The sequence below is a fragment of the Pygocentrus nattereri genome, chromosome 21, assembly GCF_015220715.1.
Source record: "Pygocentrus nattereri isolate fPygNat1 chromosome 21, fPygNat1.pri, whole genome shotgun sequence".
Lineage (NCBI taxonomy): Eukaryota > Metazoa > Chordata > Actinopteri > Characiformes > Serrasalmidae > Pygocentrus > Pygocentrus nattereri.
This window is the reverse complement of record NC_051231.1, coordinates 17,880,450-17,905,928: the sequence shown is the minus strand read 5'-3', so window position 1 is coordinate 17,905,928 and position 25,479 is coordinate 17,880,450. Positions and strand designations below refer to the sequence as shown.

The 25,479-nt window shown below is 38.4% G+C and overlaps 1 protein-coding gene across 1 annotated transcript in view; it reads right to left on the bottom strand.

Moving 5' to 3' along the window:
• Positions 1-373: 373 nt before the first annotated feature.
• Positions 374-25,479, bottom strand: part of skib (v-ski avian sarcoma viral oncogene homolog b) — a 48,618-nt gene continuing 23,512 nt past the window's right edge. Inside the window, exons 2-7 of the mRNA XM_017692868.2 lie at positions 8,367-8,480; positions 7,227-7,330; positions 6,021-6,265; positions 4,788-5,023; positions 4,163-4,393; positions 374-2,612 (exon numbers count right to left, since the gene is read on the bottom strand). Of these exons, the coding sequence (XP_017548357.1) occupies positions 2,400-2,612; positions 4,163-4,393; positions 4,788-5,023; positions 6,021-6,265; positions 7,227-7,330; positions 8,367-8,480 (1,143 nt within the window). The 3' untranslated portion in view covers positions 374-2,399. The remainder of the gene's footprint in view (positions 2,613-4,162; positions 4,394-4,787; positions 5,024-6,020; positions 6,266-7,226; positions 7,331-8,366; positions 8,481-25,479) is intronic.

Below are 25,479 nucleotides of genomic sequence, written 5' to 3'. Positions count from 1 at the left end.
AAACATGGTGGTGGTGCATTAGTGTGTGTTGCACTGGTCTGAGTGTATAAGACACAGCAGTGCTGCTGGAGCTTTTAAACACCCGTGTCACTGCTGGACTGAGAATAGTCCACCAACCAAAAATATCCAGCCGAAAGTGTCCTGTGACCACTGATGAAGGAGTTTAGAATGACCACGTCAAATTGTGTAGCATCGTCTATGACTTTACATCTACAAGGTGGACTGACAAGGTAGGAGTGTCTAATAGAGTGGATGGTAAGTGGACAGTGTTTAAAAACTCCAGCAGCACCGCTTTGTCTGATCCACTCGTACCAGCAATACACACTAACACACCACCTCAACATCAGTACTTTGAAATAAATGTGACACCAACTTGCAATACTCGTTTTTTGTTTAATGGGTATTATATGCAGGGAAAAGAAAAAACAAGTGGCCAAAATGAGCCATATCAAAACCAAAAGTATAAGCAGTCTTCTGTGTGTGTGTGTGGTTCATTGGATTAAAGCACAAAGGGATGTGGCTATAAAAAACAAAGAAAAGCAGGCAAACAGTACACAAAAGGGCTGCTAGAAAGTCACCCAGAATAAATAAAGTAATGAAGGTAAAATATACTGCATAACTGCGCAAATGTGAATCAGTCTGGATACGAAAGGGGCTTCTGGTTGAAAAGAGAAATAAAACATAACATTATTTACAATATGTCAGTTATACATCTGGGGCAATCCTTGAGAAAATCTCAAAACAGCTGCTTTGGTATGTTACTAAAGTGATTTCCAAACAGAGTGGAACCAGAAATATACTGATTTGATTTTCCCCCACATCATCATTACACAAATTTTATACAGTAAATGCCCTCTATGTGAGAAAATGTGAGATTTTTGTTTAGAATTATGAAAATCTCAAACATTCAGCATATACTGGTATAGAGCAAAACAATAGCATTAACAAGTAAAAGCAAGCAAACATACTGGCAACTATCTTATTTACAATATTTATCCACTAACTTGTTATAATGTTATATACAACGTAATAAATGTAAGAAAACAGTTTTTAAACCAGGTTTCGCTGTTTGACATTTTGAGGGGGAAAAAAAACAAAAACAACAAAAAAAAAAAATCAGAGGGCATAAAATGCACAGTACAATTCTGTTTTTTTTTTCAAAGTGCAATTCTTTTTGGTAGAGTAAAAAAATATATATCCATACTTTTGTATATAAGTAGAAATGTTATGTTCATAAACTTTTTTTCTTAAACAATCCCTAGAACCAGTGACTAAAATTGACATTTGAAAGATTATAGCACATCATAATGCTAAAGACTGAAATAATTGTACCAAATAAAAAGAAGTTTCAGTTCTGCTGACTGACCATTTGAACAGTTAAAATATTCACCAAAATCCTCCACAGTGCTGTTCATTTCAACGGAACCAAGAGTTACACAGAGTATAAAAAAATAACACTTGCTTAAAAAGATACTGTACTTAAGGAAAATGTTGGGTCCATAATGGGCAGTACTACAGGGGGTAAATTAAGGGGTTAATTAATCCACATGGTATTCAAAAAATATTAAGAAAAAAAAAAAAAAAAAAAAAAAAGTATACATACATATACACACACACACACCCACCCCTAACCAGTATGCATGTTTATATGAAAATCCTGCCCAGAAAATACATAGCACTGCTGCTCATGCAAATTATATTGATACAACAAGAAAGGAAAAAGCATCATAAACATTATCATATGTAGTGAAAAATGCATGTCCTGCGTATATTCTATTTTTTTTACTAATACTTTCTTGTATTTTTTTTTGTTTGTTTGTTTACAGATTTTTCATGTGGCACTAGCAGGTCAACTATCTGCTACTGTCAGCTCGCTAATTAGGAAACACTTTGGTTTCCAACATAGTTTCAAGTATCTTTGTTAAATAGCTTATAACAAAATATAATTCCTCGGATTAGCTTGAGAAGCTAAGATGTCAGTCCAATGTGGTGGTGATTTCCATCCAGAGTGTGATTATTTCGGTGTTTCTTTTTAATGCTGATTTGGACTGTTATGACCGATAAAAAGGTTTTAGTAAGCCTAAAACAAAACTTCTGCTTTGGAAAGTTCTTGCTAATCCAATCCCTGTTCCAGTTCACCTCTTCGTAACCGTCCATAAGTGTGTTACTAAAATGTATGTATTTGTATCATGTATTTATTTTGCTCACACACACACAAATATATATATATATATATATATATATATATATATATATATATATATATATATATATATATGTGTGTGTGTGTGTGTGTGTGTGTGTGTGTGTGTGTGTGTGTGTGTGTGTCACTTGTTCATTTTGATCGCTTTGTTTGAGGCGTATCAGAAAGCGTCCTCCAAGTGTTTACTGTTTTTTTTCTATGAAGTGCCCACAGCTTCTCCATTCTTTCGACCATTTGGTTGTTGGCTCTCCTGAGTGTGTGCCTGTTTTGTGTTCTGGTTGAGTTGCTGCTGTAGTTGGAGCACTGCTCTTTCCAGACTCTGCCTTGCTTCACGCTCCTTCAACAACTCCTCCCTCAACTGCTCTCGATCAGCCTCAGCCTGCTGCAGCTTCACCTGCAGATCCTCAATCTGAAAAAGAAAGAAAAAAAAAAAAAAAAAAAAAAAAAAAAAAGGCAGTTCTTTGTGCATATATTTATATAAAATTCAGTTTTTCACATAATTTAAAGTTGTCTGTTGTCCTTTACACTGTATATAAATCTCATGATGAATGGACCAAAATAAACAGCACAAAATTGACTTGTGAAAATTTTTTAGTTTACATTAAAAATAAAGTGTTTTTTTCCTTCTCCTGTAAAGTTACCATTTTGGAAATACAAAGTTCTGACTATATATATATATATATACACACACACACACACACACACACACACACACACACACACACACACACACACAGGCCACTTTATTAGGTACACGTTGCTAGTAAAAGGTTGGACCCCCTTTTGCCTTAATTCTTTGTGGCGTAGTTTCAACAAGGTGTTGGAAACATTCCTCAGAGATTTTGCTTGGTTATTTGAGTTACTGCTCCCTTTCTATCATCTCGAAACAGTCTGCCCATTCTCCTCTCTCAAAAAGGCATGTTCATCCACACAACTACCACTCACTGGATATTTTCTCTTTTTCGGACCATTCTCTGTAAACCCTTGATATGGTTGTGCATGAAAATCCCAGTAGATCAGCAGTTTCTGAAATACTCAGACCGTCTGGCCCCAACAACCACGCCACGTTCAAAGTCACTTAAATCACCTTTCTTCCCCATTCTGATGCTCAGTCTGCACTTCAGCAAGCTGTCTTGACCCCCTCTACATGCCTAAATGCACTGAGTTGCGGCCATGTGATTGGCTGATTAGCTATTTGTGTTAACAAGCAATTGAACTGGTGTACCTAATACTTACTGTGTGAGTAACACTGCTGTGTGAGCAGAGCAGAGCCTTTTTCACTGTCAGCTTTAGTTCATTAGTGCAGTCGTGAACACTCGGCTTATGTCACATAGTATCAGCTGGTATCATAATGTTGGTATCAGTGAATATTTTTTTTCGAGTACGAGTACATAAACACAGTATCGTACCATGATACCAGTAACCGTATTAATGCACCCCTACTGCAAGTCATCACAATCTTGAGTGGGTGTCTTCTTTCCAAGTAATTTTATACCATTGATCGACTGATCATGGAATTTTAACACAGTCAAAAGGGCTGTTAGAGATTTCCGTGATACAAAAAAGTGAATAATTACAAAAATGGAGATATTGTCACCTAGTTCAATTTATTATTCACAATTTTTTTGATGTATGTTACTGACACAAGGGAAGAAGTTGAAAGTGCAGATTCTACATTTTCTTCCCATTTTACCTTTTGATTTGAATTTGATGAAATGTTTTTGCTGTTCTGCACAAAGAAAATATCCTTTGCAGTTTTTGCCATGTTTTTCACAACTGAACAAACTAAAAAAGTTTTTCATTTGTGCAGGTCGAAACAGATGTGCAGACAATTAAATTGTGTAATAAGGCAATTACATTTAAACATTAATGCAATGTAAATGTACAGCATAACAGCAAAAGTAACTAAATTCCTAGATCCATTCTGACGCAGTCAGGAAGTAGCTGTATCTTTCTTACCTGTGTTGAATATTTTGCACGCAGGCGTCCGGACTCGCAGCCTTTATCACACACTCGAAGCTGTCGCTCTCTCTCCACCTCCCGCTTCAGTCTGCCACACAAATCGTTGGCATCGCGCACCTTCTTTTCACATTCAACTCTCAGTCGCTCAATCTCCTTCCGCAGGTTACGCTTGGCCTCAATGGCTTCCCGCAATCTGCCCTTCTTCGTTGCTCTCACAAACTCCAGCTCCTGGCATCATTAAAATGAAATATTTCACCTGAACCATTGAAATGCATGGGTGTTTGTAATTTTATAGACATTTCTATATAGATCCTTGAAATCTGCTTACAAGACAATGATAATTCTCCCTAGTCCATACAGTTCATAAATGGAAACTAATGTGCAAAAATAGTTTGTTTTAAATTTTGTTATCTCACAAACCTCAATGCATTTAAAAATACCTGTCTATTTAGACTATAGCAGTTTAGCTTATTAAAGTTAATGTTGCAAGGAATGAGACAAAGTAGTCATGTAAAATAGTAATGTAAAATGAATTATAAACTCTTACAGATGCATAAACCCACACAGACATCATACAAAACAAGAAAAAATAGTATATGGGCATTTTAATTGCTAACTTTACCTGCTGAAGGCTACGTTTGGCCTGTAGAGCAGCAGTGAGTTTTTCCTCTTGTTTGACCCTCATGCGAATGATCTCCTGCAGGAACCTCTCTCTGGCCTCTCTGGAATTCAAGTCACTGTACAGCGTCTGCCGCAGCGCCTCCAGCTCTGAGGGTCCGGTCACTTTCAGCCGCACATCACACACTTCTGCTGGGCTGGAGCCTGCCACTCCATTACTTAATGAATGTGCGTGAGGGACTGCAACAACAACACACAGGAGATTCCATGTAGAGAAATTGTAATTATAATTCTAACAATAATGCTAAGGGTACATCCTATTATCATGTCTTTCGACAACTATAATTTTCATATGGTTCACATCAAATAATTCAGGAAAGAAATTGGGAAAAATGTCTACAATTTAGCACATCTTTTTAAAATTCCCAATTATGATTCTGTTTCTACTGACCTCTGCTTTTACTAATATAATAAGGTAATGGCATACTGGGCTGACATTACGCTACACTGGCTGTTACTGTTTATAAAGTACAATATACAGAATATTGTTTATGATAACAATATTGTGTTACCCACCCATACATGTACTGTTACTTTTACATACCGATTAACCATAACATTAAAGCTGCCTCTGTGTTTCTATACTTCTGTCCATTTTATCAGGACCTTGTACCACACAGCCTGTAGTTCTACTATTACAAACTATAGTCCATCTGTTTGTATGCATACTTTGTTAGCCCCCTTTCACCCTATGCTTCAATGGTCAGGACTCCCACAGGGCCACAGTGACACTGTTGTGGTGATGGCATGTTTGTGTGTGTTGCACTGGTACAAGTGGACCAGACACATCAGTGCCGCTGTAGTTTTTAAATTCTCTGGCTACTCATTGCCCACTCTATTAGAAACACCTACATTGTTGGTCCACCTTGTAGATGTAAAAGTAAGAGCCAGGAGCTCATATGTTGCTGCACAGTTTGTTAGACACTCTCTAGTCCTCCATCAGTGGTTACAGGATGTTGTTGGCTGGTTATTGTTGGTTGGTGGACTGTTCTCAGTGTGTCAGTGTTAAAAAACTCCAGCAGCACTGCGGTGTCATCCACTCCACCATCAAGGCAACACCTGCATACTGTAGTCTTGTGCAATATCAGGATTGTGATAGCCAATAGTGCAATAACAATTAACAAACATCATAGCAAAAGTTTTATAGCCCCAATTTTTGCCTTTCTGTGAAACTCACTCTCGTCGCAGGTGTCCACTTCAATCTCGGCGTCCGTGTCCGAGTCGTTTTTCGCTGGCTGATGGAGTCGCGCTGCAGACAAAGACCGGCTCTCTCCAGATGGCCAGTGTTTGGTGGGTCTGGAGCTAAGGGTGAGCGGGGCTGCAGGCTGATAGCCTGTGGCCTGTGGTGTCTCATCCTTACTAAGGCCAGCCGAGGTCACGGTCACACTAGGGGCCAAACTCTCAGGGCGTTTAGGAGGCGATCTAAAACATTTCAGAGCAATAATCAAACAAACAATTTGAACATGCAGTATGTGATACAAGACATTAACTAGTGTCAGGGCCAGAAGAATAAATCTGTTTACATTTTTTAATGAGATAATGTTGGGACAGCCTGTACACACACAAAAATAGACCAATGTATTAATTTGATTACACCACACATTTACATCAAAATATGGTAGTGTACATGGAATAAGATACCTGAACATTAATTAAAACTTAGAATTTAGAAATTCTGAATGTTTTCGGTCTCTAAGCCAAACAACCCACTTGTTTTTCCTCCCTTGAGTGTAAAGAAATAAAATATGGCTTCAATCCATAAGAAAATGTATAGTATACTGTTGTAAATAATATAAATGCTTTATTTTAAGAGCATGTAAGTGTTAATGTGTTCCCACTCAGGTGGGGTTCTGGCCTTTTCATCAGTAAATCGCAAAGTTTGATCCCCAGTGATACTACAGCCATCCATGGCCAGGATTTCAAGGCGGCATAACAGAACTGTTGGTTAGCATTAAACTTGACCTTTCCCAACTAGCGCTGGCAGTATTATGTGACTGGGAATTCCAAAGTAGTGGGTGGAATTAGATATAACTAAGTTGGGAAGAAGCTTAGAAAAAAAATCTGGTGGGGGGCTCTTTGCAAAGGTTACACTGATTAACACTTAATTACCACAACCATTTTACAGCCAAAGTCTTGTATTATTAGTTGATAATTTTGTAGTTTAAGTACTGACTTGAGGTGCAGACATCTTAAAGGCTTTGCAAGTTAATGCTGGTAATGTGACACTGCATTTGAACACTGATTTGCTGTTAGGACAAGGTGTAAGCATACAGCCCTGAGAGGCAGAAAATCAAACAAACAAACTGAACATGCAATGTGACAAGAGATAAATCAGAGCCATGGTTTATTCATGTGAAATAGCTAGGTAGGTGCAGAAGCATACCGTTCATGTTTGTGACTGGGCACTGCTCTCTCCAAGGATGGAACTCTGGGACTCCACGGCCGGAATGCCGATGGTCGCTGCTTGAATTGGAGTTGCTTCAGATCCTAAACAGAGGGCAAAGGGCATGTCAGAGACTTCGCTTACACGACAAACTGTTACTATAATTACAATAACAAAATATTACATTCAATTAAATACAAATAAACTATTTTCATTATAACAGAAGAGCACAATGGAAGGCCCCTTCATGGATTTAAGTGGTGCAACATGCATGATGCACACAAGAGTCCTAAAGTGAAGGATGGTATAGTGTAGACGGTCACTTTCACCTGTTGCACTTTACCTTCTGCACTCAGCTACTTTACTTTGAAACTCACTTTATATGCAGTCATTTTAATCTTTACACTGTCTGCAGTTTAAATCATCTTTGTTAGTCACATTACTAAATCCTATTGTTAAATATCACTGCACTGATAAAAATACATGCACATCTATGCTACTTCAAGCATTAAATGAAGAGACTTCAATAAAGTTCACTTTGATTTTAATTACTGCTATCAAACATGTTATCAGTACTCATAATACAGATTTATGTTATTTTCAATGAAATATTTATGTTGATGAATGTTCTGCTTAAATGGTTACTTGCTACTTCAGTAGGTGACACAGTGTGCCTTGCTATATAGATGAGATATTAAAATGCTTAAAAACGTGCACAGTAAAAAAATATCCTGTGTTTAAAACAGTATTCAAAATTCAAAGTGAGCATTAGGAAACATACATAAATATGAATTACTGATCTCAAATAAAAGGGAAAAAAATCTTGACCCTGACCATATCTTTCAGCACTTTAATAACCACAGACATCAACTGAAGTGATTAATTTGGTGCCTTACTGATACAGTGACAGATGGGCAGTGGTAGGTATAGTGTAATGTTTAACACCTCTGCCTTCTATGCTGTAGGCTGGGGTTCAATCCTCTGCTTTGACAAGCACTATACCAGTAAGAGACTCCTAACACTACCTTCACCTACCTGTGTAAATTGAACAAACTGTAAGCTGCTCTGGATAAGAGCATCAGCCAAATGCCATGAATGGGATGACAGATCTGTTAGCAATCCAGTTTCAGAATTACCAACCTTGTTTGTGGATGCAGTCAGATACTGCAGCCAATCAGCCTGCTTTTCTTTGTCTTCAGATGGTGAACGTGACCGTTCCTGTTTGGATTTCTTGGATGGAACAGGACTGTATGCCTGTAGCAGAGAGAAAGACAGGAAAAAATTATTTTAACCCTTAAATTCATACCTCTTGTTATTTGCCTTTGACCTTATTTTCCTCACCTTACCAAGATAACAATGTAAATTTATTATTTCACTACTGTTAAAGCAAAACAAAATATACTTTGTGTATAATAATAAATTGTGTATAAGCAACTTAACAGACAGTAATATACAGCACACACATGGAAGCGTGCTGTGATTATGAGGTTGGGTTGGTGTGAACCTGCCTGAAGACAATCCCCCCCCCCCCCCCTCCCACACACACACACACACACACACACACACACACACACACACACACTTACACTTTTAGAGCTTGTTGCAAACATCTGAAACCAAGTACAAGCTACTGTCCGTTGTGGGTGAGGGGCAGAGAAGAAAGGAGGGAAAAAAAAAAACACCACAGGTATTCATTCATTCAAAAACAAAGTCATTGGGGCGTTAAAAGGCGTAAAAGCTGACAGTGAGTAATCTTGCTGCCCTCAGGTTAGCGCTTGCCAACACAGGATGTGTTTACTTTGGGCATTTTTAAAAACCTGCCTAGACCTGCTCTTCTTTGACTTACACTCAGGAATTTAAACTGCAGGGCCTGTGTTAGTCTAGACTAGTTCAGTCAGTAATGCTTTGCATAAATGTCTCAAAAAATATGCCAAAAGCCTTGAAGCAAGCAGCAATTTCAGAATTAAATTAACTGGTCAAAACCACAATATGTTTTTTGCCATATAGTTAAACAAAAAGTTTTTTTCAGAATATGTCACTGGTTTTCAGAGTCATATTCTAATATGTTATACGGGTGAAATCTTTTTGCATGTGTAAGGATAACCGTTACACACTTTTTTTACGGCTGTGATATTAATTACTCTTGTGATATTGTATATGTTCTATTTAAAAGCAGTCAATCCATTTTGTTATACAGTATACTTTACAGTATAGAACACAATTATTTGGGAAAAGCCCTGCTTATACTCATTGTCAATAACAATCACTATTCATTCACAACTAATGTAGCACACCTGATTGTGGTGATCGAGCTTTCAGGAAGCTTTGTGGAAATCGGGTGGAGATTATGCTGCAAAACTCATTAACGATCAGTTACTGTATACACCACTGCTACATATATTCAGAAACTCATCTGTTCTTGCTAAATAAATACATCATCAATGGTTATTTCTGGATATTTAAAACATTGTTTTAAATAAAAAAATAAAAACAAGGTTTTAAAGTTGTCGTATACAGATGTTTGGTCTATAGTGAATAAAATGTAGATGAGCACTTAAGTTAGAAAGGAATAAATGAGAGGGACACTGCAGTTTGGATGCTCGGCCACCAGGAGACAGTGTTGGTCAGGTTTTTAATGTCACAATAGCACACTAGGCCAGTGATACACTCTCTCTCATTTACTTGTTCCCTTTTATTTGCTTTTTTTCCTCCCTCCCTCCCTCTTTTACTTGTTCCCTTTCTATTGCTCATTCTGTCTTTTTCCCTCCTGCCTCTTTACCTTCTTTTTGTAGGTCATATAAGACCATAATAATAAGCAGCTCCTTTTGTCACAAGGTATGGATATACGTGTGGTGTGACTGTCTGGAGCCCACTCTTAAACACACACGCACACACACACACACACACACACACACACACTTTCGTTTTCTCGCCTTTGACTAGTTTAGTGAGCACAAAAACTCTTGGAGCTAGCGCACCACAAACACACGCACGTACACACTTCTGTGAATGAAGTGTTCTGTGAATGGCTGTGGCAATTCATACTGAAGAACTCTTCAGCTGCTTAGAGAGAACACTTTCATAGATTTAATGCTTCATTATGTTTATGATTAAACAGGCTTAAAATACACACACACACACACACACACACACACACACACACACACACAAATTCTTTAAGATTATTAATTTTACTTAAGAATATTTCATGCCACAGAGAATAACGGTTGGATGATTACAGCAGTGCTGAGCAATATTGACTGTACTTTTTACTTTTATCTGAATACTTTAGCTTTGTATGCACTTTTCATGATGAATAGAACTGATCCAAAACTACTTGGTATAAAGTCCTTACATTAACATATCATTGCTATCAAACAAAAACCTTGTATTGTTCATTTCTTTTTGCAGTCTAAAAACATCTTAATTTTATAAACAAACTGACAAAAAAATATCCAAAAGTACTTAACTTAGCTGAATGTTTAATGCTTTTCCTGTAAATACACTTTTTTTTTTGAGTTATCGGACTTGGTTTACGACTGTGGCGATGTATTGAATTTTTTTCTTTCTATAAAGATATATTAGTATGTTGTTACAAAAACAAGAAATAAAAATAATAAAATACTATTTTATTATTTAATATTATTTTAGAAAGATTAACACATATTTGCAAAACACTGGAAAGCTAAAACACAAATTACACACAAATTAACTAAGCTTTGGTTTTCAATCAATTTTTCAATCAAAAGACAATTATACATTACCTGGTTTAGATACTATTTAGAACTATTACATATGGGCCCTCCCCCACCCAAAATATGTACAATACCACCTATTTAGATTTTTAATATACGTCAATATTGCAATGAATATCGCCTGACCTCATTGCAGAGTGTATATGTATTTGACCTTTGGTAACATATCACACTCCAAATCCTTCCCGAGCCTGTCTACGAGGAAAGAGGTCAACTTTCCCCCCACCACCCAACAAACTGCGGATGGGCAAAATCAAAACATGACACACGCACACACACACACCCCGTCTGTCTGCTGCTGTTCCTTCCCTGAGGTTTGCAGTTCCCGGAAGAGCGCAGAGCCCAGACAAAACATAGTATACACACTCCAGACGCCACCCAGAGCTCAGCCTGTGTGTGTGTGTGCCGTGACGTGGCCTTCGCTCACTAGCACATCAAACGGCCAGACGCTTGACATATGTAATGCCATATCCAACAGCCAGACAAAACCACACACACACACACACACACACACACACACACACCTCAAGGTACAAAAACTCTCCACTCAAGCAAAACACACTGTTTCAGTCTTTGGGTATATTTAACTTCAAGACTCATAGTTTGCTTGGTATGGGGGGAAAAAAGGTTGTCAAAATTTTACCTTTCTTCTAATTAAACTTTAGACATTGCAGTGTACTTAATTCAATATCATTTTGATCACTGCAGGTCTTTAGTTCTGGTAAATGTCACCCAACTTTCATGATTCATGATACAAAGGAGAAGAAAAAAACAAACCTAGAGGTGTATGATATGGCAAAAATACAACATTGTGATCCTTCAAGAAATTTTTATGATACACAACAAAGAAATTTTTGTTAGACAACTTGTCAGTTGGAACAGAAAAAAAAGAACACACAGTACTACATTTCGAAAAATGTCAAAAACGAAATATGGACATATATGAAATGTATGTTTATTCAATACTTGGCTGTGTTGCACTAAATCCAGTTAAACGGGAAAAATGTTGCTCTTTTCATTATTTCATTTCATTTCACATGCGGTCAGTGTAAAAGTACTGATAATAAACACAATGTTCATAAAAGTATACTGCATTGTAACAATTTATCACAACAATGTGTACACTTTCCTATTGTCCAGCCTTAAAAACTAAAACTGAGAATGCATGAGCGAGTAAATGCAAAAGGAAATGAACAAATGAGTGAATGGATGGGTTAAGGAGCAAGTGAATGAGTTAGTGAGTGAGTAAACATGTGAACAAGTGAGTGAGCAAATGAATGAATGAATGAAGTGAGGGAGTGTGTCAGTAAATGAGTGAGTGAACAAATGAGTGAAGGTACATTTTCTCTGTGTAGTTTGCTTTGGCTGGCAGCTCTCTGGGAACTGTACGTGTAGTTCCTGAAAGGTGTGGGTGTGTGTGTAGGAATTTATACTTGAAGGCCAAGTACAGCCTCCTGAAGTGGCCATTCAATCCTATGTCCTTTCAGCGGCCCATTGTATGGCGCTACTTTGATGTTGCGCGCGCACACACACACACACACACACACACACACACACACACACACCCCCTTAAGGCATGGATAAGATATATGCACTGAGAAAAAAAATGCCTTTCAGTTGGTATTTTACATTTTTATACTTTTTTTTAAGGTTTTTCTTACAGAAATAATTTAAGACATATCCACACATGGTTACACCTTCAAGGCCCAGGCACACTTGCTTTTTGACAGTGTGCAAAATAAACACTAATATCACACCACAACAGACAACAATCAAGAGTTTTACATCAGAGACTTCTGCCAATCAAGAAACTGTGCGCGTAAAAATTCACTTCATGTTTGGCAAATACTTGATATATAAATTCACATTATCAGCCAACAGCACAAAATCTCTGGCTGGTTTGGATAGCAACACTGAATATCCAACATGGAGTGAGTAAGTGCTACTTTTAGCAATATCTAAGTAAAATGATTTATATGAAAGTGAAAAAGGGTCTCAATATGACAGCAGCCTACTCTAACCTCTACTATTAGACAAGCACTATGAAGCTAGGGCATAAATAATGCAAACACGATTCTATGTGAATAAAACTAGCAGAAGCATGACCAAACTGATTTCACTTATTGCTGGAAAAAAAAATGTTGGAAACAGAACTTCCACATGCTGTAGCTGAATTATATCTCAGCTGTTTCCTCAACACTACCATAAGGTGTTAACTGGAGCATGATCATGTCATGTTTCAGCTTTGTGTGAGAGAGAAATGACAGACATGATGGGAGAAATGACAAAAGACAGAGTTTATTGACTTACAAGAGATCAAAATTACTTTCTTTTCAACCGGCCCAAAATACAACTGAATCAAGTGCCAGTATGTAAACTGGCCACAATCTTGCATGTGAAACGTAGGGATGCGCGTTGTTGTAACTGACCAGAACCACATCAATTAACGTTCACTGCTGCCTGCACACTTGTCAATAGGATGCCAAATTCAGTTAATATTCCTTGAATGTAAATCAAGAAGAGCCATGTAGAACCTGAAACAAAAGTAGTTCATGAGCTTTTTTCCCCTCTTTTCCCTCATGGTTTTTGAGTGGAAGACAATTAGGCTTCTTCTAAATCTCCTCTTAAAACACTTAAAAAAATTCGTATTGTTAAATGAAAACCTTGTCATTTTTGTAAACTTGTACATTGTGTATATATATATATATATATATATATACATATACACACACACACACACACACACACGTATGTGTGTGTGTGTGTGTGTGTGTGTGTGTGTATGTATATATATATATATATATATATATATATATATATATATATATATATATATATATATATATATATATATATATATATATATATATATATATATATATATATTAGTCTTCACTATTGAACTCCCTAAGGCAGACAGCAGGCCCACAATAGCATGCCCCAATTTGCAATGCTACTGTACATTGTCACTGGTGCACAGCAACCAGCATAACAAGTTTAGTGTTACAGCTTCCCTCCCCTGAATAAACCCTGCCCTGTAAATCCTCAGATCCGTGCAGGTTTAGGCGAGCTTCGCCAGGCTCAACAGCAACAGCCTGGCAGCGCCAGCCGGGGCCAAGGTGTTATTGAGAGGTGTCGGACACGGGTGGCTCAGATAAGCGAATATGGAATGCATACCTTTGAGTTGCTATGTGCACTGTAGAGCTTCACAAAATACTGTTTGTTAATTGTTGAGGCAATGTTGATTTTTGCAATACTAATGTGTGAAGGCTTACAATACGAAAATGCCAAAAATGAACAAATTGGGTGCCGTACTTATCTTACCTAAACACAGTTTAACACAAGTTTCTGTGGGTATTTTAATGAAATAAGGTATGCATAAAATTCTACCAAACTATAGGTTTGATCAATTATTACTCCATGAGTTCTGAACACATTGCAAGGTGTATACTGGAAAAATTACAATACTGGTATTTTGTCCATGTAATGCAGCCCTAGTTCATTGGGAATCTGTGTGTATATATTTCTGTTATATTAAGCTCAGTGGTCACCCAACAGCAGCTGGTCAGGGCTAAGCTGGCCAATGTCATCTTTTTTTTCCCTTTCGTCCTGCTGTATCCCCTGACATCCGGCCTTTTGCTTCCTTTCCTGGAAGCCCAATTGTTGTGGCTGAAAACATTGAGCACGTGGCTGTAGCTGCTCTGTCACTTCCACTACTCACTACTAGTGGTGGGATTTCAGTTAGAAACGGTCATATCAATCAGTATGATGAAAGCAATTCAACAGCAATGATTTTGGAATGTTATAATCGACAACAATCGGTTACAATAATAAAAAATATGCATCAGTACTCATCATTGTGTGCTCACTTTCTGGCCATAATATAACCCTCCAAAAAGAGCCTGGTGCATTTTGTTTTTATCTGCATTCCACTACTATGTAAATAACAGCATGTTTAATGTTTTTCAAAATTAACTGAATACATAATGTCATTCTAATTGTCTGTTGCATTAGAGAACCTGTATGCATCTAAAGCTGTTATGGCCCAGGCCAAGGGTATTCAATCTTATCTGGGTCTGGAGGTTTTCCTTTCAGTCAAACAGTAGCACACCTCATATAACAATCAGTAGTTTGAAGACTGAAGCCAAATGAAACCAAGTGGAATCAGGTGCTTCTACTTTGAGAACTTAAATATTAAAATGACTGTGGAAAAGAGGATTGAATATTGTATACTCTAATTATACTCCCCTTAGTAATTTTTCATTGTATAATTATGAACATGAACTAAAATGATGGGTCAGCTGTGCATAAAACAGCAGTGTTTAATTTAAAGCCTTCACTTTACCTTCGTTTTCCAACAGCAACTGCAAGGGATTTGTGATGCACCAATACAGTGATGTCCTTTCACTTACCACATCGGGTTTTATACTATTTATTGGCAGCTCTACCCGATTCTAACTTCAAGGCTGAAACAACAGAACCAATATCCCACAAAAAATAAATAATAAATAAATAAATAAATAAATATTTTCATGATCAGGACTGACAATTTAGTCCAGTAATTACTGCACTACTTTGTCTGCCCTTTGTCTCCACAAATTTTGAGTAGAAACAGTGCATGTATGCGTGTGTTCTGGGGCACGGTGCCCATGTCGTGAGGACAGTCTCAGGACAAATCGGTCCTGATTGGATTGGGATAATAGCCTTTGAGTTGGTCACTTGGAGCTGGGCAGTGGACAGACTTTCAGGAGCTGTTTATGCAGACAGGGTTCACCTGGATTCAAATATATAATCCACGCAGAACACACTCCATCTGCCTATGACGAGCACTACACACACACAACTTTGGGCAATACTTAAACTGAAATCTATTCCAATAACTCTGTGTCCACTCAAACCTCATGGGGTCAGGGGAACATTTCGTCATTTTTGCAGCTGCTTCAGGTCAAGGATAAAAGTTAACAGCTAACATCTGCCTGCACTGTTACTATGTATTAGGGCTGGGCAAAATATGCTATTACTGTGATAAATTACATCACTACATTCTTTTCTGAGTAAGTCATAAGTAACGCAAGTACTTTGAGAACTTTGAACATCTGCACCTGTTCCTACTTAGTTTAGCAAACTAAACCTACTTGGAATTAACAAAAAAAAAAAAAAAAAAAAAAAAAAAAAAACACCTACTCAAAGTTTTTCATAGCTTTTTAAAAATCTGGCACTACTGTTGCGCTGATGTAGTATGTGTTCAGATTTGGGCGGGTCTTAAACATCAAAAATTGTGATACACATTGTATAATGTGAAAATGTCAAGTATTGTAAAGTTCCACTGCGATATTTTTGCCAATGTTACTGTGTATCTCTTCTAAGTTTTTGTAACTCACTCAGTTGAAGGGTAAATACTTCACATTTTTCCCTGAGGTCCACTTATGTTTATGTAGATTTATGTACCAAAGACAGTCATAATTCCTTTTTACATGACCGCTTTACAATCTTTCTTTTTCCGTTAAGACCTTTAAGTCTGTGCCTTTAAGAAATATATACGCTCACCGGCCACTTTATTAGGTACACCTTGCTAGTAAAAGGTTGCTTCTGCCTTCAGAACTACCTTAATTCTTTATGGCATACTTTCAACAAGGTGTTGGAAACATTCCTCAGAGATTTTGGTCCATATCGACAGGATAGCATCACGCAGTTGCTGCAGATCTCCCGTTCCACCACATCCCAAAAGGTGCTCTATTGGATTGAGATCTGGTGACTGTGGAGGCCATTGGAGTACAGTGAACTCATTGAAATGTTCAAGAAACCCGTCTGAGATGATGAGCTTTGTGACTTGGTGCATTATCCTGCTGGAAGTAGCCTCAGAAGATGGGTACACTGTGGTCATAAAGGGATGGACATAGTCAGCAACAATACTCCAGTAGGCTGCGGCATTTAAATGATGCTCAATTGGTACTAAGGGGCCCAAAGTGTACCAAGAAAATATCCCGGACACCATTACACCACCACCAGCCTGAACCGTTGATACAACGCAGGATGGATCCATGCTTTCATGTTGTTTACGCCAAATTCTGACCCTACCATCTGAATGTTGCAGCTGAAATCGAGACTCGTCAGACAAGGCAACATTTTTCTCAATCCTCTATTGTCCAATTTCGGTGAGCCCGTGCAAATTGTAGTCTCAGTTTCCTGTTCTTAGCTGACAGGAGTGGCACCCAGTGTGCTCTTCTGCTGCTGTAGCCCATCTTCTTCAAGGTTCGACGTGTTGTGCATTCAGAGATGGTATTCTGCATTCCTTGGTTGTAACAAGTGGTTATTTGAGTTACTGTTGCATTTCTATCATCTCCAACCAGTCTGTCCATTCTCCTCTGACCTCTCACATCAACAAGGCATCTTCGTCCACACAACTGCCACTCACTGGATATTTTCTCTTTTTCTGACCATTCTCTGTAAACCCAAGAGATGGTTGTGTGTGAAAATCTCAGTAGATCAGCAGTTTCTGAAATACTCAGACCAGCCCGTCTGGCACCAACAACCATGTCACGTTCAGTTACTTAAATCACCTTTCTTTCCCATTCTGATGCTCAGTTTGCACTTCAGCCAGTTGTTTGACCACCTATACATGCCTAAATGCATTGAGTTGCGCCCATGTGATTGGCAGATTAGATATTTGTGTTAACAAGCAATACCTAATAAAGTGGCCAGTGAGTGTATGTAAATAATCTCTGTTCTGATTGGATGCCCTAACTACTGTGCCTTATTCAAATAGCAACTGAGGTTGAAACACTCCTTACAGCTAGAACTACTGTAGCCTACACTAAGTAATAAGTTGTATGGGTGGATATATGTAAATCGTGCTGATTTTCATAACACCACAAAAACAAATAATGAAATCATCAAACTGAATGTTTTCTATATATGGACAGACTGCACTGGAGAGTGAATGTTTACATATTACATCTAATTCTTACACTCATACCCAGAGGAGGATTTTACCCAACGATGTCTGGACATACACGGCTAATCAAAAGATTAAATGCAGCTAGTTTGCTAGTTTTCTTTGGCTAGCTGGTATCTCTGGCCACACGAACCACTCTATATGGGCAGTGTATTAGAGAGTATTTTTATCCATTGATGCAAAGGAATCTCTTCATTAAGCTTATATTGTACTCACGGTCCTAAATGGAATCAATCTATGCATTGTGAAGTCCATAAGCTTTGGGGTACGTGGAGCATGTTTCCCAATACAGGGCATTTACAGAGGCAACAACAGGATAAAGTTACTCCGCACCAACACACGCAATCCACACAGTCACACACAATATCATTCTGCTTCTCTTCACATATTGAGCACTAATAATGAAGGAGCAGCTGCAATGCTAACCGGGAAGCCACAGGGCCTCGTGATAGGAGAGCTATTTCACTGCCCTTTTCACCCTCTTTACTTTAAAATCATGCAGAAATGCATAGTGGCTACAGCTTAAATTTTCTGGGACTAGACAGTGCTACTAAAACTTTTAATGCGCTTTCCATTAAAGCATTTATTTTTCCTGCATGCTTTGTCATTTCTTTTGATTGTGTTAAAATGTAATTTTATATTTATACAGTCCAAGTTATATTTGTTTATTTATTTTTTTTCCATTTGAAAATGGAAGCTAACCAAACATTTCATGGTGACATGGCTAAAAAGTGGAAAATGTACTACATGAAATAAAATCCTGTTCAATTAACATACATTAAAGTTAGAAATGTTTTTTTCTCCTATAACATTACTATTTTGGAGATACAAGGTATCTTCATGGCAGCAAGAATTCTGGATTGTCCATATATATATATATATACACGAATTATTTTGATCAAGGCAAATTCCTCTTACAAGCAAGGGTACTTGACATATGACATATATATGACATATGTTTCTGAAATACCGCAATAACAATTAGCACAGTAATGAAGGTTACCATTATAGAATGTTAAGCATTCTTGCCTGAATTAGTTTGTAAAATCCAGGTCACCAGCCACTTTATTAGGTACACCTGTTCAATTGCTTGTTAACACAAATAGCTAAATCAGCCAATCACATGGCTGCAATTCAATGCATTTAGGCATGTAGAGGTGGTCAAGACAACTTGCTGAAGTGCAAACCGAACATCAGAATGGGGAAGAAAGGTGATTTAAGTGACTTTGAACGTGACATGGATGTTGGTGCCAGTCTGTACTACTGAGATTTTCACACACAAGGTTTACAAAGAATGGTCCGAAAAAGAGAAAATATCCAGTGAGCGGCAGTTGTGTGGACGAAAATGCCTTGTTGATATGAGAGGTCAGAGGAGAATGGGCAGACTGGTTCAAGACGATAGAAAGGCAACAGTAAGGCAAATAACCAAGCAAAATCTCTGAGGAATGTTTCCAACAACTTGTTGAAAGTATGCCACGAAGAATTAAGGCAGTTCTGAAGGCAAAAGGGGGCCAGTGAGTGTACATGGGAAAAAGAAAACTAACCAGGACAGCCAGAAGGACATGAAGACACTAGTGAAGCTCGAGAGTTGGCTGGTTCACATTTTTAATCTGGGAGCTTAAGCACTAATGCACAAACACGGAAGGCAAAGACACGATTAGAGTCTCGTGGGATAACCTCGGCTCAACCCAAACACACTCGGCTCTAAATAAACAGCGACATATCAGACAGCAGGTAAAATAGGATTCAAACAAGGAAAGAACAAGTGCTAAAACACACTGCATTAAACCTTCAACTCAAATCTTGCGTTACTATCCCTCAGTGACGTTCCTACTACCCACCTATATACAAAATTTGTTTCCAATTATTTATTGTTATTTTGGCTGAACTGCGTTACAATTCATGGTGTAAATACTGCATCGGACCCACACTGACGGGCCAGAGCACCACATCGCTGAAAACGTCACGGTAAAAAGAGTTTGAGGTCAAGTGTGAAAAATCTTTGACTGTCGTTAGTGCTGAAGTTCAAAGTAGAGCCTGAATGTGCAGCTTCATCTGGAATTTAAGGTGTGATCAGGTCAGGGGTTTTCCTCTGATCTGAGGAGTTCAGCCCAGCCACTCATCAGTCAGCATAAACAGTTAAACAGAGCAGCACACACAGGATATGCGCCCTGTCAGGGCACTGCTGTGCTCAGTCTGAAACTGAATACACAAACACTCCCTCACTCACTCCATCATTGTAGCATGGCGCAACAGGAAGTTCTAGAAGACTGCAGAACAGGGGTGGGTAATTTGAAAATGCTATTGTTAAGGTAAATAATGCAATTTTACTTTTCTAAGTACATCGTGGGTATCATCGATACTTCTAAAATGGTGAAAGAAGCACTTCACAGCCCATTTTATTTTTTCGAAGTTTTCTCTAATGACTTTTTTAATATATGTAAATGGGCATCCATTGGTGTCCTAGCAAATGCCTGAAAATGTCCATGCAGATATCATTTCTTTCATAAGATCACAGTTCCTGCCAAGATGTAAACTTTTTGGGGAGAATGAATAGAGAGCTGAATGCCAAGGGAAGGTTAAGAGGTAGAAGGGTAAGAAAAGGCTACAGGGCTCGTAAAAGGTCGTTAGAGGGTGAGGTTAAGTTAGGGTCAGCATTTAGGGTCCTGGGCGATTCTGAGACTGCCCCAGGAGTTTGGGGTGTGAGGTAGTTGGCCAAAGCTGTGTGATAAATCCGTCTATAATTTACAGCCTCTATTGGGCTCCTTCTTAAAAAAAAAAAAAAAAAAACCCACACACACTAAAACAGCCCCTTCCTCATCCACTGGCTGTAGCATAACATGGTAACATGGTAAAAGAGAAGCATGGAGGGGCAGTAAAGGTGAATGTTGCATGTCCTCAGAAAAGTCTGTGACTAGCAACTAGCTAGTGCCACAAAAGCTTCCTTCCATCCAAGAATGAGGTCATGGTTTGACCTCCACTAGTCCATGCTGTGTCCATTTGAGACTGCTTGTCATCACCGCAAAAGAACCTAATGGAAAACACGACAGATTCTGCAAAATGCTTTCAGGCCCTGTGCATTTGTAGAGTGGTGCCGAAAGTATGTGTGTGTGTTGGGGGTGGGGGTGGGTGATGAAGGGGCCTCTAATTAGGGTTTGATACAGCCAAGGTTGGGAATGTATTTATTTTACTTTGCTCTGCTTTTTACGCACAATCACTCCGAAAGGCCAATGTTCCCTCAGCATTCGTCAAAACAAACAGAAGTGCGGCTGGAGTGCTAAAGGGGGGAGGGCAGAATGACAGGAAGCATTAGAAATAACAGAAGAGGGAGAAAAGAAGGATTATGTGGTTATACGAAAAAAAAAAAAAAAAACTGGGTGAAAGAAAAGACTTGCTACCAAGCTGCTATTTTACAGTGAGCTCACCCCAGTGACAGATCGTTTTTCCAAAATATTTACAGGCATATAAAGTTTGATTTAGCTGCTATTAATGCAACATGAGAGAAGCCATATCATCTCAAAATGGATACACATTTTAGAAAATCCCCCTTTTTACATATACTAGTTTCCATTTCCATCATACTTACACTTCTGCACAAAATGCGTCTAATGTGTTTCTACAATCCAGATGATTACATAAAATAAGTCACAGTGATACTGAGATGATGGGAGTCTTTCATTGAGCAGTAAAGGAGGACACGTTGTTTTAGGACAGGAAACAAAGGAAATAAAAATGTAAAATACTCCATGAATTTTTTTAGCAATTAAAAAAAAAAATTAAGAAAATTGTTGCTTTGTTAATATTGCACTGAGGTTATATGATTAGAACTCTTTTGCTAGATCTAAGAATGCATTTTGAAAAACCTCTCTGACGCAGGGTGTGACACATTACATTATTTCATTCACTTCGTGTGCTGTCTGCTTCACAGCCCTGCGAGTTCCTGGAAGCGTCTTTTTCCTGGACCGTTTTACAGCACTCCTCTGAATTTGAAGGGGCCAATGTTTTTCTCCATAGCAACCACATAACAGTTCGAGCACAGCTAAGCTGTGACTCAACAAACAGAACTCAACAAAATACCAAATTCGTCGTGTCTGCGCCAGGGTTTTCCCCAGACTAGATCCTCTCCCAGCAGCTCCTGCTGCGGTCCACATTAGCCAGCCTGAAAAACCCTGAATGCTTCTCAAAGTCCATCTGCAGCTGACTTCCATTACAAACCTACATTTGCACGCATTTGGCTGCAGCAATATCTATGAAATCACCACCTAATTTTCACCACCAAAAATTTAACCAAGAAGCTTCCAATCTGTTGGATAAAATGAAAAAAAATTTTTTTACATTTTAAATTGCTTTCTAACTCCATATATCATTGTGGTCAAATCAAACTCCTATACCATCTTTTTTTGGTTTAGATTTCTTCACACTGTTTAAAAATACACTGAAAGTGATGTACTGAAGTTTCTGGATTTCACAGGTTTTCCTAGAATAGCAGTGATGTGCTAATTGTTCTGAATTTTGACTGAATGGAAATGTGTGGCATAAATAGTTCATACAACATTCTGTGTATGTACAAAGATCTTGCAGACTTTAGAGATGTGATTTCATATGCTGCAAATCTGCAGCCAATGAAAACGTGACCACTGGGCCAGGGCAAGTTTGTGGAGAGAGCGAACAGAGGATGCAGGCATGTTACATAAATGTCTCCTAAGTGAGTGTGTATGTGTGCAATGAGGACATTCTGCTCTGTACATTAACGTGTTCAGTCTGATCGGGTCAGAAGGATTAGGGCCTGGTGCTTCTGTCTTGAGTCCAGCAAATGTAGAGGGCACTAGCATTAGCTTTAGCAAGTAATCTCCCAGATTTCCCTGCATCAAATCCACACTGACCCGCAGCCCTGGAACAGCAGGCCATCCATTTTGCATGACGTGGATAAAGGGAAAGCTTGCAGAAATACTACATTTTATTAAAAAAAAAAGCTGGGACGTTTGGTGTCTGGAGTTTGCTTAGTTTTGCAGTGGAGAATAGCTTTGCACAGTACTAATTGCTGGGGTCAAAGTTCACATAAAATCTACATAGACATTTTTGTTCTGATATTGTACAAAACATGCGCAAACACACACACACACACACACACACACACACACACACACACACACACACACACACACACACACAGAGAGAGCACAGATTCATTGTGTGAGAGAAAATGTGAACAGGGTGAACAGACAGCAGTGTGTTAGAGAGGGAGTAACTCTGTAATAACTTTCAGCAGTCTAGCCAGCCGGCTGGAGGCCCAGACTTTGGCTGTTTCATTGCTCTTCCTGCACCCCCTCTGCTGGCTGCTTTAGGACCCACCCCCTCCCTCTGCTCCGGCCTGCGTCTGCTCCACAGGATCTCTAATGCATTCTGCAGACGGCCCGAAGCTTTTAAAGAAACACACTCCACATTTTTCTCTTATGAATCATTCCTGTTGATGCAACCGCTTCGGAACAGAGATCATTATTTCCAGGCTTTCATTCGCTCTCTTTTTTTCCTTTTTTTGCAATTTTTTTCCTTTTCTTATGTTCTTAGACGTTAAGAGACCTCAAAATGACACAAAAAAGCAAGAAAAAAGCTAAAAATATGTTAAGAGCCCTAGTAAATCTCAGGCCATTTTTTAGGTGCCTTTGATGCTGCTTGTCAAGTGCAATCAAAGTTCCTGGCCTGAAAACGTATTTGAAGTCATTATCATGATAATTATTAGTGGCTAAATCCAGCAGCCATGCTCAGGCAGTATTGGAGCACTGCAGCTTGTTGCCAGAGGGCTGGATGTGTGATATACATTTCTGCTTGTAAATCAAACAGGGATTGTATTACAGCTACGTGCACGGGCAGGGAATAGCAATAATGGATGCTAAGATGCTAAGTGCATCAGTCTGAAAGTCAAAGCTGCATTTGAGAACTGAAGCAGGCTAGTAAGTGTCTTCTACAACTTCTTTCAGAAAATACAGCTATTTTAGACAAAAACATGTTTTAGGGCTGCAATGATTGTAACAACCACCACCACATTATTCTATTTAATTATTACTATTATAACATCAAAATTTACTACTAAAGGACATTTTATTAACATAAATTCTAAGTAATGTTCAAAAAAAGTAAAACAAAAATTCATTAAAAGGTAATTTTAAAAAAGAGAATGTTTTTTAAAGGCTCCCTAGCTTCTCTTCTATTTAGTATCATCACAATGATCATTGTGTGATTAAATATAAATCAATGATGTCCTGTAGGCCAGACATTCTTCTAGTACCCTCTTACCTAACTGGCTTGAAAACCCAGTCTGGCACATCATAGCAATTTGCAGTCTAGAACTGAATAAGCATAGTGAAAACAACCCCCCCCTCAATACTGAAAGTCTCACCTGCCTGCAGTAGGCGTCTATGAATCTGAACAGATTTTACAGATTTAACCACAGAACGTCTAACGCAGTGTCTAGCACATGAACCGAGAGACAGCATGGAGCCAGCCGGCTGGAGAGGTAGAGCAGTACACCACAGTGAGGAAATAATTAAAAATTTAATGGGCTTGAGTGACACAGAAACCTTCAAGGGCGTGCCTGCCTAACACTCCCCCCCCCCCCCCCCCCCTTTTTTTTTTTTTTTTAATTCTTCCGCCGTCAGCATTTTTTTCTTCTCCACAAAGCATGCAAGTGTGGGGGTGGTGAAGAGAGGCTGCAAACTCAACCTCAAGCTAGGAAGAAAAAAAGGAAAAAAAAAAAAAAAAAAAGAGGGGGGGGGGGGGGGGCGGCAAGAGGGAAAAAAAATTAAGTAAGAGAGAGAAGTGAGGAGGTCGCCACACTTCCGTAAAAAATGTGTTGAAAGAAAACCTTGTGTGCGCAAAATGTTTTTTTAGGAGCCCATAAGGCTTTTTGAAATAAGGATGTACAGGGAAATAAGGATTTTTCAGAGGAGTTCTTTCATTATGAAATTTTTACACAATGTAAAAGGCTGCTGGGATTTTTAAAAAGTGTGAAAAGACTGCCATACGATAGCAACGTAACATATGAGTGGGCATTACAAAAGTGTTCAAATAGACGAAACATTGAAAACCTTTTCTAAATTCACTATATGAAAAAAAAGCTGCACTATGACAAAATCTTAATTTTCAGCAGTTATATTTTTCATAGCAATATAAATCCAATAATATCTTTGAGAAATCACATTAAAGGAGAAAAGTAGATCACATTAAGTGACGTAAGTCACATCAAAGCCTTCAGAGGAACCAACCTCAAACGGCGTTATATTCTGCTTTTATATTCAACACTGGAAACTCTAACCTTGATTGGGAGTGTGGCAGTCAGTCTGGCATTAAACGTTCCATCCCATTCCCCTCCCGCACAAGTTCAGTGTTACGAATGACTCTTAAATGGAAGGTAATTAAAGCATCTTATACAAGTCCCTTTTTATAATCCCAAATTTACTTGACATTGAGTCAGTTAAATTTAAGTGAACAGTTGATGCAAAGGGTGACGCATAACCCCACACATACACACCTCATCCACTGAGTC